The following is a 17,023-nucleotide window of genomic DNA, read 5'->3' as shown; positions in this document are numbered from 1 at the left end:
TTTGACCTCTCCCAGCCATCTTTTTTTAAGGAAAAAAAAAAAAAGAATATCCAGTTCACAGGGCTGTAGCGAAGATGTGTTGAAATAAGGCTTAGAAATAGATAGCATAGGGGCGCCTGGGTGGCACAGCGGTTAAGCGCCTGCCTTCGGCTCAGGGCATGATCCTGGCGTTATGGGATCGAGCCCCACATCAGGCTCCTCTGCTGGGAACCTGCTCTCCCTCTCCCACTCCCCCTGCTTGTGTTCCCTCTCTCACTGGCTGTCTCTATCTCTGTCAAATAAATAAATAAAATCTTAAAAAAAAAAAAAAAAGAAATAGATAGCATAAGAGCACTCAAATAGTGGCTTCTACTTCTATTATTAATGAAATTACTTACATCATAGCCATAACAGCTTATGGTTGGCAGGTGCTCTGTCATCCACAGTCGTCTGGTGTATAAATTATGCCCAGTGAGTCTGTTGATTGAGGAGGTGGGCTTTTTGGAAGTGGAGAGAAGGGCAGTCTTGGAAGGGACACCTGCATGGTGCATATTGGGAGGATGGACAAGTCAGTTTGACGAGAGCAGGAGGTGGAATGAAAGGGTTGTGTAACAGAACCAGCATAGCTCCATTAGCAAAGAAGCATGGGAGTAAGCCCAGAATGCAGAGGAAAAGTTTCGTGATGTGGACTAGAAGTTACCTAAACAGTCCCAGAGTAAGAAAGGGGGAAGAAACATTTCTTAAATACTTACAATATTAGACACTGTGAGATTTTTTTATTTGGGACTCGAAACTCTCTAAATGGTTTTGGATGATACAGGAAAGGGAAGAAACCCGGGACGCCTGGGTGGCTCAGTCAGTTAAGCATCTGCCTTTGGCTCAGGTCATGATCCCAGCGTCCTGGGATCAAGTCCCGCATTGGTCTCCTTGCTCGGCAGGGAGACTGCTTCTCTCTCTGCCTGTTCTGCCTGCCCCTCCCCCTGCTTGTGCTCTGTCTCTCTCTGACAAATAAATAAATAAAATCTTAAGAAAGAAAGAAAGAAAGAAAGAAAGAAAGAAAGAAAGAAAGAAAGAAAGAGAAGAAACCCTATTTTTGAGTTCCTACTACACCAGACACTGATAGATTCTCTATTATTCTTAATGCTCACAGCCCCAGGTATTATTTTGCAGTGAAGAGATGGAGACTTGGAGAGGTTGGGTCATTTTTCCAACATTGCACTTATATAGGGAACTAGCACACTGCCTGGCACGTCGTAGGCGTTTATTTTTAACTCAAAATATGTTTTCCTTCAGAAATAGTATTTGACGTGAAAGTTGGGTTTCCATGCCAGCCAGTTCCATATGTATGAACTTAGGATCAACTTTTATTTATCCATGCAATAAACTTCTATCTAGCATGGTGTCAGATGCTGTGTATACAAGACATAGTCCCTGCTCTCAAGGACGTTAAAGTCTAGTAGGAGTGACAGGTAGGCACACAGACCATGACACTCCTGGATGGTAAGGGCTGGGTCTACTCTGAGCCTAGAGGAAAGATACTTCCCTTGGAATACCTCGTGGGGAGTCAGGGAGGCTTCTGAAAGGAACCGATAACGGAGCTGAGTTCTGAAAGCTGAGTAGGAGACACCGAGGCAGAGAAGTGAAGGAGGGCATTCCTGGTGGAGGAAACAGACCTGCAAACAACCCAACAGTGACAAGTGAGAGCACTGGGTGTTCTGGCGAGCCGGAGTGAAGATTGCAAAGGCATTGAGGGTGGGTAACCAGAGGCCAGATCACGCAGGGCTTTTAGGCTATGGGAGGAGCTTGGACTTTGACCTTTTGTTAGTAGAGGACCACTGACAGATTGTTCACAAAGGAAATGACCCAATCAGATAGTCATTTTGGGAAAGTTCAGTCTGGTGGCTAGTAGGGCGGACAGGGGAAGGGGTTAAAAGTAAAAGCAGTAGGAACAGTTTCCTTAACTTCACATAGAGTAAGTTTTCCATGAGAAAATGGGGGTAGATCTCAACTTTGGGGTGCCAGCGATGTAGGACTCCTGCTTCCTGCAGTAGTGTAGGGGACAATCTCTGCCCTTAATTCCTCTACTTTCTGGACTAAGAACAATGGGAATGAAAACAGTTTTAGATTCAAGATGCTGGTGGAGACCTGAGCTGGAGCAGAGACTTTTCACTTAGGACATGAGTGGAGCTGGACAAAGACTGATGGAGGAAGAGGAGCCTGAACAGGGACTCTAGGGTGAGGAGGGAGGTGGTTGAGTCATAGTAAAGGGCAAGGAAAGTAGGTGCCCAGGTGCGTTGGAGATGAAGAGCTGTGAGGAGCCTGACTTTCTCCTGAAGAATGAGGGCAGCTCCTCTGCCTCACTATTATTTTAGGTCCCGAGCACATCTTCCTCCACATCCATTTGTTTTATTCTGTTGGTGCCAGTAATGGCCTGCTTCTTTCTGTTACCTTTCTACTTCCCTTTCCCCATTGCTTCCAGCCTTACGGAACTACTATAAAAGCAGGTGCAAACTTACATCTTCTCTCCCTCCACAGTATTTTTTTAAGATTTTATTTATTTATCTGAGAGTGAGAGAGCGAGCATAAGTGGGCAGGGGGAGGGAGAGAGAAAGAGGAAGAAGCAGACCCTCCACCGAGCAGGGATCCTGACGCAGGGCTTGATCCCAGGACCCTGGGATCATGACCCAAGCCAAAGGCAGATGCTTAATGACTGACCCACCCAGGCGCCCCTCTCCCTACACTTTTGTTTGTCACATAAACATACCATCCTTTGGAGCTTCATTTTTGCTACTAATAATGCTAGGGACTCGGAATGAAAAGGTCTCCTTCCAGTTCTTCTGTTCCCTTCTAGGGAAGGAAAAACCGTATCTAGATGCTAACCCCAGAACTACTAAAATACGATTCAAATGCATTTTAGAAAAGAACCAAACTTGGAGTGTTATGGACATTTTATATGGAAGAGAAGGCACGTGAAAATATCCAGCATCCCTCAACCCCAAAGGGATCGTTTCTCTTTATAAGTGTCAGCTCTCTAAAACAGCCCACTATGGTATGATATCTTAGACAGAGGCATTAGGTGACGGTGCCAGGTAGCAGCTAGCTGAGGGAGAAAGGAGGAAGAAATTCTGAGCTACTGTAGCAATGGGGAAGTGGGGAGAGGCCCTTTTACCGTTGGACCACGGAACTTACTGCTCTCAGTATATATATTCCCCTTTGTATACAAGCTGGGCGTGTGGTATAGAGACCACCTGTAAGTAGGATAACAGTTTCACCCACAGACTTTTCCAGTCCTTCTGCTGAGTTACATCACTGACTGGATGGTATCATTTTATTTCCTTTTTTTAAATGGACCTTGCCCATTTAAGATTGCTAATTAATAGTGAAATGTTCAAAATAGGGAAATTTTTAAAAAGAGGCTGGAATCAATGAAAAATTAAGCCATTGAATGACTGATAATTATGGTGTTGGTTCTACCAGTTTAATACATTTTTTTAAGAATTTCATACATTTATCTGAAACTAGTAATACATTATATGGTAATTTGAATTTAAATTTTTAAAAAATGAGAAAAAAAGAATTTTATACATTTAGAAACTTCAATTATAACTTTCTACCCTAAAATGATTTTTGAAGTATATTGAGGAAGAACAGTTGCAACATTTCATTAGTTTGGGTTAAGTTATGTGAATATGAATTTGACATAGGTATTAGTAGCAAAGGAGTTTTTGGTGTCTTTGGGTGTTTTTTTTCCCCCTGCAACATTGTTGAGCTTAAAACCCTAGCTTATGATTCTTAACTGGAATCTTAAAGGAAAGAATTTAAGCATGGCAAACTGACATACTGGTTGGCGTTTGGATCTAGAACTGGAAGCCTTGAAACAGCGTTTCTGGAAGCATGCTAACCCAGCGGTCAAGCCCAGGGCTGGTCAGAAGGTGAATGTGAACATCATAGTGAAAGGCTTGGACACCGACGGAAGGGAGGAGCTGAAGGCAGATGTGGTGCCTGTGACTTTGGCAGCCGAGAAGCTGGATGCAACAAGCCGCACAAAGCCAGGTATTTGAATTCATGTTTTTGTTTGTTTGATTGCTTTATGCCTTGTGCTTTGGCAGCTCTTTATGGCTGCTGAAGACCCTGTAGTGAAAAGTTCTAGAATCTCTTTCCTTGGACACTTTGGAGATTGGATAGCAGTACCTGTGACATGATTCACAGGTAGCGTTGCTTAGATGTGTGGGGTGGGTAAGATGACTTTATTTCCAATTGTCTTTGCCTTATTATAAAAAAATAAATAAATAAATAGAGGTGCGTGGCTGGCTTAGTCGGAAGAGCCTGCATGCAACCCTTGATCTTGGGGTTGTGAGTCTGAGTCCCCCCTGGGGCGTAGAGATTACTTAAATAAATAAAAAGCTTTAAAAACAAATACATTAATTAAAAAATAAAAAACTATAAATATCCATTGTAGAAAACACAAAGAATAAAGAAAAAGGTTCTACGATCCTCTTTCAAAGACGCATAAAACTATATTGTGTATCCTTCTTTTTTTTTAAAGATTTTATTTATTTGTTTATTTTAGAGAAAGCACGGGCCTGAGTGGGGGGAGGGGCAGAGAGAAAGAGAGGGAGAGAGAGAATCTCAAGCAGACATCCTGGTGAGCACAGAGCCCCACGGGGGGCTTGATCTCACGACCCTGACATTATGACCTGAGTCAAAATCAAGAGTGCATCGCTTAACCGTCTGAGCCGCCCAGGTGTCCCTCTTGTGTATCCTTTTAATCTCTCTTTGCATGTATGTATGTGTATGTGTTTAGAAACAAACAATAATGTGATCATACTATGCATTCTGATTTCTACTCTGCTTTTTTTTTTTTTAAGATTTTATTTATTTATTTCAGAGACAGCGAGAGAGGGAACACAAGCAGGGGGAGTGGGAGAGGGAGAAGCAGGCTTCCCGCTGAGCAGGGAGCCCAATGCGGGGCTCGATCCCAGGACTCTGGGATCACAAACTGAGCTGAAGGCAGACTCTTAATGACTGAGCCACCCAGGCGCCCCTACTCTGCTTTTTTGTTTTAACAAGTCTGCTGTCCCCACTTCCACTTTAAAAAGTACAATTAATATATCACATTGAAAAAAATTAAGACACTGAGGAAAATGTATGAAATGGAAAATTAGCTTCCTAAAGGCAGCTCTTGACAATTTCTTGTGTGTGTTAGAGAGAAAATTCATATTCACACACCAGTGTGTGTGTGTGTGTGTGTGTGTGTGTGTGTGTGTGTACCCGCCCAAGAAAGAAAGAGAGGCATTTGATACTTACTGTCTGCCAGGCACTGCTCTAGGTGCTTTACCGTAAATAACATCAGTATCCTTATTTTATATATGAGGAAAATGATACACAAAGTATTTAAACAACCTGCTCAAGTTTACACAGCCCGTGAGTAGTAGAACCAGCAGCCTAATCTCCAGACCTCTTAACTTCAGAGCTCAGATGCACATTATATTGTTTTTGAGGGTTTTTTAAATAGCTGCATAGTATTCCATTGCGTGACTATACCATGGTTTGTTTAACCGTACTTCTTTTAATGGATATCTTGTTTATTCCAATTTTTGGCATTTCACACGATGTTGCACCCCAATGTCAGGTATATGTTGGTGTATCTGAATGCAGAATTCCTTACAGCGGAATCATTGAGTCAAATTTGGATATATATCAGCCCATTGTCCTTCCAAATAGTTGCACCAATTACATGCTAATTCACAGTGTGTAAGAGTTCCTGTTTCCTCTTGTTAACAAGGGATATTATCAAGCCTTCTGATTTTTGCCAAATGTCAAAAATGGTATCTCTTATTTTGATTTATATCTCTTTAATTAGAAATGAGGTGAGGGGTGCCTGTCTGACTCAGGCGGTGGAGCATGGGACCCTTGATCTTGGGTTTGTGAGTTCAAGCCCCATGTCGGGTATAGAGATTACTTAAAAATAAAATCTTAAGGGGCGCCTGGGTGGCTCAGTCATTAAGCGTCTGCCTTTGGCTCAGGTCATAGTCCCAGGGTCCTGGGATCAAGCCCCGCATCGGGCTCCCTGCTCAGCGGGGAGCCTGCTTCTCCCTCTCCCACTCCCCCTGCTTGTGTTCCCTCTCTCGCTGTCTCTATTGCTCTGTCAAATAAATAAATAAAATATTAAAAAAGAGAGAGAAATGAGGTTAAGCATTATTTTTGTTTATTAACCACATATGTTCATTTTTTTCTTTGAACATACCCTTTGCCCATTTTACTCTTGGGTTGTTTATTTTCTTCTTTAATATTATCAAGGTTGTCCTTCATGGCTTCTGAGCCAGAGATTTTCAAAGTCCTACCCTTCCACCCTTTTTTTGCCCTCTTTAATAACTTTATAATCTCTGTGTAGTATATTATCCCAGGGTGTAGAACATCACTGTGGAAGTTCTCTTTTACACTTTAGTTCTTAATAATTCTTATTTGTTAAAATAACAAAAGCCTAGAGTACCAAGGTGTCTGATTTTCCTTTGGGGGTATGATATGACTAGAGCACTTCCGGAGTTGCCTAAAATGCACGCTTCCATGATTACAATAGGTAGTCGGTCATTACGGCTAAGGCATTTCTTCATTTTCTGTTCAGGTGAGAAGCTCCAGGTGCTGAAAGCCAAACTACAGGAAGCGATGAAACTCCGTAGGCTTGAGGAGCGCCAAAAGCGCCAGGCGTTATTTAAGTTAGATAATGAAGATGGATTTGAAGAAGAGGAAGAGGAGGAAGAAATGACAGATGAGTCGGAGGAAGATGGAGAAGAGGAGGAAGAGGGAGATTTAGCGGAAGAAGAGGAGGAAGAAGGCAATCAGGAGGTTCTGACAATTATTTAATTTTGTTACTTGGTCAGGATGGATCAGGGAAATAGAAAATCAGATTTGAATAAGAGTAGAGTAAGCATGTTCAATTGTATAAGAGATTTTAGGGGCAGAGATACCGAAGTCCTAGTACATTCAGTTCTGTCAGCACCTTTGGCTACCTGCCGTTCACTGCCTCTAGCCTTGGCTTCTACCTGTTAGTCTGCTTATTGAAATATAAGGCTAAAACGTAAATGGCTTTGTATTCATAGATGCTTTTATCTCTGTTGTTCATGTAGTTTTCTCTCTTCAGAATGAGCAGCAGTCTTAACCTTGGTCAGGTGGAGATCTGGAATAAGTTCTCAGGCAGGCTGAGACCTTCTGAGTTTGTTTCTTTCTTTGCTGGGGAGGGTATTCGTAAAAGGGCCTCCTGCCCTCGTTCCACAGTATTGTTTTCTGCCTGGGTAAGGTAGATGATGATAGGGTTTTGGGTATTTAGAAAAAGAAAGATATAAAATAAATAATAAATAACAATAATAATAATAAATAATAAAAAAGAAAAAGGAAAACTCCCTTGTTGGAACTCTGCAGTCACTGCAAGAATTGGTTCAGAGTTATCCCTGGGTAAAGAAAGAAGAAAGCGATGGCTGAACTGGGCAGCATGTCACAGCCTGTTTTTGGTCTGAGGCTACTAGTTGTCCTTCAATCTCGGGCTCATTATTTAACCTCTCATTGCCTCAATAAAATGATAATTCAGTCTTCTTTCACAATCTTATAGCAAGTTGGGGAGGGTGAAAGGTAAAATAAATATAAAAGAGCTCTAGAAGCGTCAGGGAAGTTATGTCACTGCTGATGGTTAGACCGAGCTTCCTGCAAGTTTACCTTTCCAGATCTAAGATGTGACCTGTAACCAAGCAGCCATATTTCAGGCTAACAGCATATTTGCTTTTAAATTTTTTGACTCTTTGTTTTTGGGTGGCGTGATTGGTGAAGATTGCAGAATTCCTTCTCAGTAGTGAAGAAATAGAAACCAAAGAGAAAGAAATGGATAAAGACAACAGTGATGGCAGTAGTGACATTGGCAAGTCAGTTGGCCTTCTCTCTGTCCCCAAGCCTCTGTCATCCGATTCTACCTTACTTCTATTTAAGGACAACTCTTCCAAGATGGGGTAAGTAATTCTCTCTAGGGAAAGATAAGATTCCCGTGGGTTTGCCCCTCTCATAAGAAGCAGAAACATGGGGTGCCTGGGTGGCTCAGTCAATTAAGCGTCTGACTCTTGATTTTTGCTCAGGTCGTGATCTCATGGGTCCTGGGTTGGAGCCCTGCCCCTGGCTCTGGGCTCAGCGGGGGGTCTGCTTGGGATTCTTTCCCTCTTCCTCTCCTTCTGCCCCTCCCCTCACTCCTGTGTGCTCTGTGCACTCACTTGCTCTCTCACTCTCTCTCTCAAACAAATCTTTGAAAAAAAAAGGCAGAAACAAATAAATAATTTACCTTCTTATTTTGTAGTTACTTTCCTAGTGAAGAAAAATCAGAAACAGATGAAATCTCAGGCAAAAGGTCTAGCAAACTGGGTAAGTAGTGACTCTTATACAGAACTTGACTTTTCTTAGCTCCTCTAACTTTGGTACTTAAGGACTACAATTCCATAAGATTCCATTTTTTTTTAACTCTAGTAGAGTTTTCTCAGTCTTCCCTGTGGCAATGAAAGGAATTTATGAGTTAGAAAATCTTTCTGAAAGGAATTTACGAATTAGAAGTTTTTTCTTGGTTCTGTTTTTGAAAACTTACATTCAGTTCCTTACAGTTGACCATGGACATATAATAGGTCCTCAGTAGTGTGTGTTGATTAAGTGAACTGTGAAATATTTCTGTCACATGTAGATGAAAGTAAGATATATACGTGATTGGATAATGAGAGTGATCATAGGCATTAGGCAGGGTGAGAGAAGGGAACTTTCAGATGTCACTTAGCTCAGTGATAAATCCTGATCGTATAATGCCATCTTAGTACTATAATTTACCTTCAACTTCATGTTTGAGAACATATAACCTGAGAGGTTTGCCTGTGAATGTTACCTGACAGTTTCATTCTCAATTCTTTTTCCTAAACAGATCCACCTGATTTCTGGAATCATGCACTTAAAAGTTATTTGTCTTTCTTTAGATGAAGATGATTCATGCTCATTGCTAACAAAGGAGAGCAGCCACAATAGCAGCTTTGAGCTGATTGGCTCCACGATTCCATCCTATCAGCCTTGCAACAGACAGACAGGCCGTGGGACCAGTTTTTTCCCTACGGCAGGAGGATTCAGGTCTCCTTCCCCTGGGCTATTTCGAGCCAGTTTGGTTAGCTCAGCTTCTAAGGTAAGATGGTAATGGTTTTCTGATCTCCCCCTCCTTTTACTTCCCACACTGCTAAATTGTGTCCAAGCCAACCAGCTCCCACCACATCATGTATGTTCAGTTTAAAGAAACCACCCCCTTGTGTATTAAAAACAAGCCTCATCCAGTGTCCTTACTTTCTTGAAGACATTTTTCTTTCTTCTTCTCTTGGCTATGCATTGTCCTCCTCAACTACAATTGCCTGAGAGTAGATAAAATCCTGTAAATAGCAACTTCTGTTGTTGTCATGACAGTGAATGACAATTATAAAATGTTTTGTTTTTGTTTGGTTTTGTTTTGGTGCCAGAGTTCAGGAAAGCTGTCTGAGCCTTCACTTCCCATAGAGGATTCCCAGGATCTGTATAACGCCTCCCCAGAGCCTAAGACACTTTTCCTAGGAGCCGGAGACTTCCAGTTCTGTTTAGAAGATGACACTCAGAGCCAACTGTTGGATGCAGATGGGTAGGTAGTTTTATGTTTCTGTGGGTGGGATGGTGCTGGGTACTGCTTAATTTTGTTTAAAAATAAAGTGAGCTTCTGTCGCTCCATCTGTGCTTTCTCTTCTGAGAAAGAGAAGGTGTACAGACCATTAGTATTACATTCTGCAAGTTTGAACAAAAGCTCTCCAGAAAATAAAACGTAAATATTCCTTGCTGGCATTCCGATCCTTCGATCTCTGCTTTAGTTGAAATGCACAGCTCTTGTAAGGGCATTGAATTATCTGTCCTGCTGTGTTAGGCTTGTTGTGTGGGATTGAGGATGGACAGATCCGTGGCACATTACATGGATATAACACCGAGTTCTACTCTGGCACTGTCTGAAACCAAAAATTATCCTTTACTCCTTTACCTTTCAAATAGCATTTATTCTTTTATTAAATTCCCTCCCTCTTTAGATTATCATAGGCTACAGTTTGAATCCTTGGTCTTCTGGTTTGGGATTCAGCTTTTTTTTTTTTTTTTTTTTTAAGATTTTATTTATTTATTTGAGAGAGAGCATGAGCGGGGGGAGGGGCAGAGGGAGAGGGAGAAGCGGACTCCCCGCCAAGCAGGGAGCCTGACTCGGGGTTCGATCCCAGGACTCCAAGATCATGACCTGAGGCAAAGGCAGATGCCTAACCGACTGAGCTGCCCAGGCACCCCTGGAATTCAGCTTTTTTTTTTTTTTTTTTAAGTTTTTATTTATTTATTTGACAGAGATAGCCAGCGAGAGAGGGAACACAAGCAGGGGGAGTGGGAGAGGAAGAAGCAGGCTCATAGCGGAGGAGCCTGATGTGGGGCTCGATCCCATACGCCGGGATCACACCCTGAGCTGAAGGCAGGTGCTCAACCGCTGTGCCACCCAGGCGCCCCTGGAATTCAGCTTTTAAGTTTGATTTTACAAACATCAAATTTTTTTTACCCACAGGGTGCCTGGGTGGCTCAGTCAGTTAAACGTCCGACTCTTGATTTTGGCTCAGGTCATGATCTCAGGGTTGTGAGATCGAGCCCTGCCTTGGGCTCTGCTCTGGGTATGGAGCCTACCTAAGATTCTCTCTCAACTTCTCCCTCTGCCCCTCCCCCCATCTTCTTAAAAAAAAAATCCTCTTTAAAATTTTTTAGCCTCTACTTTATTTTTCCCCTAGACAGTTTCTTATATTTTTTATTGTGCTTGTAGGTTCTTAAATGTTAGAAACCACAGGAATCAATACCCAGCTTTGAAGCCTGGATTGCCCTTGGCCAGTATGGATGAGAATGCCATGGATGCCAACATGGATGAGCTGTTGGATCTGTGTACCGGAAAGTTCACCTCTCAAGCTGAAAAAACCCTGCCCAGGAAGAACGACAAGAAAGAGAACCTGGAGGAACTTCTGAATCTTTGTTCCGGAAAATTCACTTCTCAGGGTAAATATCCAACAGAGAGTATCAGGCTCATCACAGCCAAATATCTTAAGTCAGTGTCCTTGAAGCCTGTTGCCCTTGGGTGAAAAGTTCACAGGAAACAGGGCTGTGATGGATTCTTGTGTGTAGGTTGAATTCTTAGCTTCATGACATTTAGAGCCCTTACTTTCTTAAGGTGCTAAAATGTCAGCTTAAGCTTCGGCTTTTGTCATGCAATTTCTCATTTATGGTGAATATGCGTGCAAAGCTTAGAAGAGTGTTGGTGTGTAGTAAATTTCATATAAATGTCTGCTTATTTCCACCTGTGTGTTTCCCTCTCGCCGATGCTAGGATGTCAGCTCTGTGGGAGCTGGGATTTGTGTTTTGTTCACTACTGTGTCCCTGGTGCCTGGCACATAGGAAGCACCAAATAAGAGTTTGTTGAATGGATGGATGGTGAGCTCTTTTTGGCAAGCTTACCTTAGAACTGTATTGAGCTGGGGAGAGAGGACAAGGCTGTTATTTCTTGGTGACAAATCTTTTTCTTTGTTGTGATACAGATGCCTCTACTCTGGCTCCATCAGAGTTAAATAAGCAGGAGAAGGAGAGCAGCTTGGGGGACCCCATGGAAGAAGCACTTGCTCTTTGCTCAGGTTCTTTCCCCACAGACAGGTGAGTCTCAGCGATTGGAGGGAACGTAGGAAGGCCCAGTCTTCTGATAAAATCCTGAGGTCAGCAATAACGAACCATCGTAGGGGCTTCATGTCCTGTCTGAGAGTCTTGCAAGTATATTTGAGTCTCGTTTACAAAGTAAGGAAATTACAATGCTTTCCTTTAGTTGGTGGAGAACAGGGTTAAAGAACTCAAGAATATGGAGTGCCTGGGTGACTCAGTCAGTTAAGCGTCTGACTTGGGCTCTGGTCATGATCTCAGGGTCCTGGGATTGAGCCCCGTGACTGGCCCCGGGTTGGGCTCCCTGCTCAGCAGGGAGTCTGCTTCTCCCTCTCCCTCCGCCCTTCCCCCCACTCATGCTTTCTCTCTCTCTCAAATAAATAAATAATGTCTTAAAAAAAATAAAAAAACAAACATGGGGCACCTGGGTGGCTCAGTCGTTAAGGGTCTGCCTTCAGCTCAGGTCATAATCCCAGGGTCCTGGGATCGAGCCCCGCATTGGGCTCCCTGCTCAGCGGGAAGCCTGCTTCTCCCTCTCCCACTCCCCCTGCTTGTGTTCCCTCTCTCGCTGTGTCTTTCTCTGTCAAATAAATAAAATCTTTAAAAAAAAACAAAAACAAAAACAGCAAGAGTAGAGACCTAGAGCGAAAGCTGGGGGCAGACAGTGCAGACCACTGGGCACTGCTCATTCCTCTGGCTCTGATCCACTGTTGTACCAGGGCTGCAGTTAGGCCTGTGTGTGCCTCCTTGAGTAGGCCAGGATCCCATCTAAACAGCCATCCTACAGCAGCTCCCCATTCCAGGGGGCCTGACGGAGTTCCAGACCAGTGTTGTCTCCTGGGACATCGTTGCAGCAGCCACATTTATTTCTTTTATTTTTTATTTAAAAAAATTTTTTTTTAAACTTATTTACTTGAAAGAGAGAGACAACAAGCGGGGAGGAAGGGCAGAGGGAGAGGGAGAAGCAGGCTCCCCGCTGAGCAGGGAGCCTGATGTGGGGCTCGATCCCAGGACCCTGGGATCATGACCTGGGCTGAAGGCAGCCACTTAACCCACTGAGCCACCCAGGTGCCCCAGCAGCCACGTTTATTGGTGCTGGGGCTGCCACGATCAGTGTGGCTGGTTCAGGGGCTGACACTGGAACAGTGTTTGCAGCTTGATCATTGACTGTGCCAGGAGCCCATCTCTCAAGCAGCTCTTCTCCTGTGCCATTCTGGGCTTTGCGCTGTCTGAGAACATGGGGCTCTTCTGTGTGATGGTCGCCTTCCTCATTGTCTTTGCCGTGTGAGACTCCATGGGAGTCACCTTCCTGTCCCTGCTGCTTCGACTTCAGGCCATGGCTGGTGCTAGAAGTGTGCTAAGCTTTACCATTAAACAGGACATTTCTCTTTAAAAAAAAAAAAAGGTAAGAATAAGCACATGAAAGTGTTCGATACTAATAATTAGGGAAATGCAAATCACAACCACAATAAGATACTACCTCACACCCATTAGGATGGCTACTATTAAAAAAAAAAAAGCCCACAAAACAACAAGTGTTTGTGAGGATATGGAGAAATTGGAACCCTTCTCCACTGCTGGTGGGAATATAAAATGTTGAAGCTTCAGTGGAAATCAGAATGGTAGTGTCTCAAAAAATTAAAAATAGAATATGATCCAGCAATTCCACTTTCAAGTATATTCACAAAAGAAGTGGCAACAGGGTCTCAGATATTTGTACACCCATGTTCATAGTAGCATTATTCATAATAACCAAAAGGTGGGAAGCATCCCAAGTGGAGAAATAACATGTGGTGGACACACACACACACACACACACACACACACACCCTGGATTATTCAGCCTCAAAAGGGAAAAAAATTCTGACACACGTGGCAACGTGGATGAACCTTGAGGACATTATGCTAGGTGACATAAGCCAGTCCCCAAAATACAAGTACTGTAGGATTCCACTTAGTTGAGGTACTGAGAGCAGTCAAATTCATAGAGACGGAAGGTAGGATGGTTGCCCAGGAGCTGAGGGGAGGGAAGAGTGGAGAATTGTTGTTTAAAGGGTACAACGTTTTGGGGCGCCTGGGTGGCTCAGTCAGTTAAGCATCTGACTCTTGCTTTTGGTGCAGGTTGCGATCTCAGGGCCTTGAGATCAAACCCCGCGTCGGGCTCGGCTCTGGGCATTGTGCTTATGTGATTTTTTTTCCCCTAGGCAAAGCACTTTATTAACTTTTAAACCATTAACTTGTATCAAAGTTTCAAACTTTATTCCCAGGCTTCTTCAGCTTCATTAGCTGCAAAGAATAAATTGTGTCTAAGCAAAACCTGGAAAGAGCTGCAGTGTCCAAGGGGCTTGGGCTGAAACATATTAGAGATCTGGATTTTGTCAGATCCATGAACAAAATTTTAAAAAGCGGTCATAATATAAAATAGCAGCTCCCAGTCACTTCTTCAAGTTTTATCTTCTTTAGAAGTTGACTCAGTTCAGTTTGCTTCACTCCTGGAAGCTTCATCACAGTTCTCCCCAAGATCTGGAACTTCATCGTCCTCCTCCTCTCTGGTAGCAAGCGGTGCTTTTCCATCCCCAGATGGTGTGGGCAGAGCTTCAGCCAGTCTTCCTCAACCAGTCAGACTGTCTACGCCAAGTTGGTTTAAGATCCTGGGGCGCACTGCTGTCAGCTGCTCTGTCCCAGCGCGGCCTGTAATGGTGCAAGTGTTCGCTGCCAGCGAGGCATGCACTTGGGGTTGTTCAAGTGGATCGCTGTTCCTTGGTGTGTGAACGTAGTCACTTCTTCACTACCGGAGATGTTGTTTCCCACTCACTTCTTTAAGGAGAACCGAAGTTTTTAGTCATCTGCTGTAGCCGTTCTATGAACCTCCTCCTCTCAGCGAGCAGTCCCTTTCCCACCAATGTGCACGTGTGCATACAGTTTGGCGAGTTTCTCCTGGTTCCTGGTCATTTCTTTCATCTTGTTGGAGCGGAAATAGGACCGCGCGGGGGAACAGGGTTGGCGCTCAAGGGGGTCTCGGGCAGACCAGCTGAGATTAGGTGCCTTATGTTAGGTGTATTTTATCACAAACAATTTTTTTTTAAGGGCAAGGTATCTTGTTTCCTGTTTCTTGAAGAGATTGTTGGTGCCAATAAAATAGTTTCAATTCCTAAGTTGGCTGAATCCTTGTAGTTTGTTTTCAACAACATATTTATTGGTTTCTTGATCTGCACTGTAGGGAAGAAGAAGGTGAGGAGGAGGAATTTGGAGACTTCCGGCTTGTCCCAAATGATGATGAGTTTGATAGCGATGAGGTGAGTTTGAAGCAGAGTAATCCTATCTGAAGGCCAGGTGGTGTTGCTGCCGTCTGCCTTTTTCCTCATCTGAGTTGTTGAGAATTCTACGTTTGGCGTGTTTTCCGAAGCCATTTCCTAGAAAGAGATGTTTGGGCAGAAGTTTATAAATCCTGTTTTAGTTGCGGACACGTTTTGTTCTGCTTAACTTGGTGTGTGATACTCTGATTTTTCAGGATGAAGGCAGGAACTCTGCTAACGAAGATGTGGCCCTGCAAGACCGTGAAGATGACGATGAGGAAGAGCTCCTGCAGCAGTCTGAGAAGCTGAGAAGGCAAATGTAGGTGTTACGTCCACTCCTTCCATCGCTAGAGAAAGTTCTCCTGACGGGTGAATTGTAGCTTGCTACCGGTTTACCTAAGTCCGCTGGTTCGGTTGCTGTTTGTGGTTAACACAGACAAGTAAACCCCATTCACATGACGTCTCTTGAGTGTTCAGAGATGGTTAGGGACTCCTGTAAGTGAGTTCTATACCATATCTCTAGTTCCTTCGGCTGTTTCTCACATGACATCGCTTCCCAACTCCTCATGTCCTGGCTATTCTCTTTATCCTCAGGTGTGGCCCGACTCCGGCTGTAGGTAGTGGTACAACCACACGCTTGTTCTGGACGCATACTACTTATAAAGTAACCAAGGATCGTAAGAGCTGAGTCACTGTAGGTCCTGAGGACTCAGTAGACAAGGAAAATTGCTTGTCTAGGAATAGGGTCTTTTTTCCTATGAATTACTGTCATTTCAGGTTTTCCTCATCCTAGTCTTGGGCATATGACTTCCCGTTCATTTTTTTTAATGTTTTGTTGTTCTGCTTATGAAAGTAAGCCATTTATTTTAGAATATTTAAAAGAAAACAGAAAGCTACAAATAAAAAGTCATCTGTGTTCACCGTCCAAATATTTAATGAACATGTGGATGGTAGACTGCTCCATAACCATTTTTATGCAATAATTTTCATATAGTTGAGATCTGTGCAGGTTTGTTGTTTTTTTTTTTGGTATGTACACTTTTGTGTCTTCCTTTTTTCTCACTTAGGATATACATAAACATTTTCCCATGATGTTAAAAGTTTTATAAAGACCATTTTATTTTATTTTATTTTTTTTAAGATTTCATTTATTTGAGAGAGAGCATGAAGGGGGGAGGGTCAGAGGGAGAAGCAGACTCCCCGCTGAGCAGGGAGCCCGATGCGGGACTTGATCCTCAGACTCCAGGGTCATGACCTGAGCTGACGACAGTCGCTGAACCAACTGAGCCACCCAGGTGCCCTATAAAGACCATTTTACGAGGTATTCAGTATTATATTGTACGTGGATGACTTTTGGAATTCACATGTTAGAATACCATACTGATCCCTGCTAGCTCCATATTATTGTCTCTAGCCCATCATTCCATTCTAGTAAGATCAGGTTGGGGTTTTAATTTGTCAGTTGTCAAATTAACTATCTCTTGCAGCTTTGGGTCATCTATAGATTTTTCTAAGGTAGTGGTTCTTAAACCTTATTTAACTGCAGAGTCCTTTGTCCAAATGAAATCTTAGAAAGAACGATGGCTGAACGTTGAAGTGCTCCAAGTGGGTAAATGGGAAGATTAGAGAACTCAGTAGGTGGTAGCCCTCAAAGGAATTCCCCAGGAACCCTAAGATTTAGAGGAATTCAGCTCTAAAAAAAATAATGCAAGTCTTTGATAAAAATTAGCCTTCAGAAAGCCATCAAACTTCTGCCACTCATGACCATAGATGTCAGGACTTTGAACCCAAAGTGACAGCAGATTTGTTCTCAGTAGGAACTGAGGTCACGAAACTAACTAGTAGTGGTTTTACTTACCAGTAACTCTGAGCCTCAGTCATGCCTCTAACTTGGGGGTCAAAGATCTGGTGGCTGTAAGAGATCCCAGGCTATTACCACACTGTCTCTGTCTCCCAACACTGGTGAGCTTAAATACAGAGCAGGATAACCTGGACCTGCCGGCAGG

General features: G+C 43.3%; 1 protein-coding gene and 1 pseudogene across 1 annotated transcript in view; one reads left to right on the top strand and one right to left on the bottom strand.

Moving 5' to 3' along the window:
- Positions 1-17,023, top strand: part of CLSPN (claspin) — a 30,596-nt gene that overhangs the window by 9,072 nt on the left and 4,501 nt on the right. The window contains exons 9-18 of the mRNA XM_008694404.2: positions 3,841-4,032; positions 6,605-6,825; positions 7,801-7,976; positions 8,315-8,379; positions 8,973-9,172; positions 9,498-9,652; positions 10,847-11,073; positions 11,610-11,721; positions 14,942-15,017; positions 15,233-15,336. Of these exons, the coding sequence (XP_008692626.2) occupies positions 3,841-4,032; positions 6,605-6,825; positions 7,801-7,976; positions 8,315-8,379; positions 8,973-9,172; positions 9,498-9,652; positions 10,847-11,073; positions 11,610-11,721; positions 14,942-15,017; positions 15,233-15,336 (1,528 nt within the window). The remainder of the gene's footprint in view (positions 1-3,840; positions 4,033-6,604; positions 6,826-7,800; positions 7,977-8,314; positions 8,380-8,972; positions 9,173-9,497; positions 9,653-10,846; positions 11,074-11,609; positions 11,722-14,941; positions 15,018-15,232; positions 15,337-17,023) is intronic.
- On the bottom strand, positions 14,035-14,682 carry LOC103666394 (annotated as a pseudogene).

Source organism: Ursus maritimus, unplaced genomic scaffold, assembly GCF_017311325.1.
Source record: "Ursus maritimus isolate PB19 unplaced genomic scaffold, ASM1731132v1 scaffold_32, whole genome shotgun sequence".
NCBI classification, from domain to species: Eukaryota; Metazoa; Chordata; class Mammalia; order Carnivora; family Ursidae; genus Ursus; species Ursus maritimus.
Note: the sequence above shows the minus strand (reverse complement) of the source record. Positions and strands in the feature narration are given on the sequence as shown.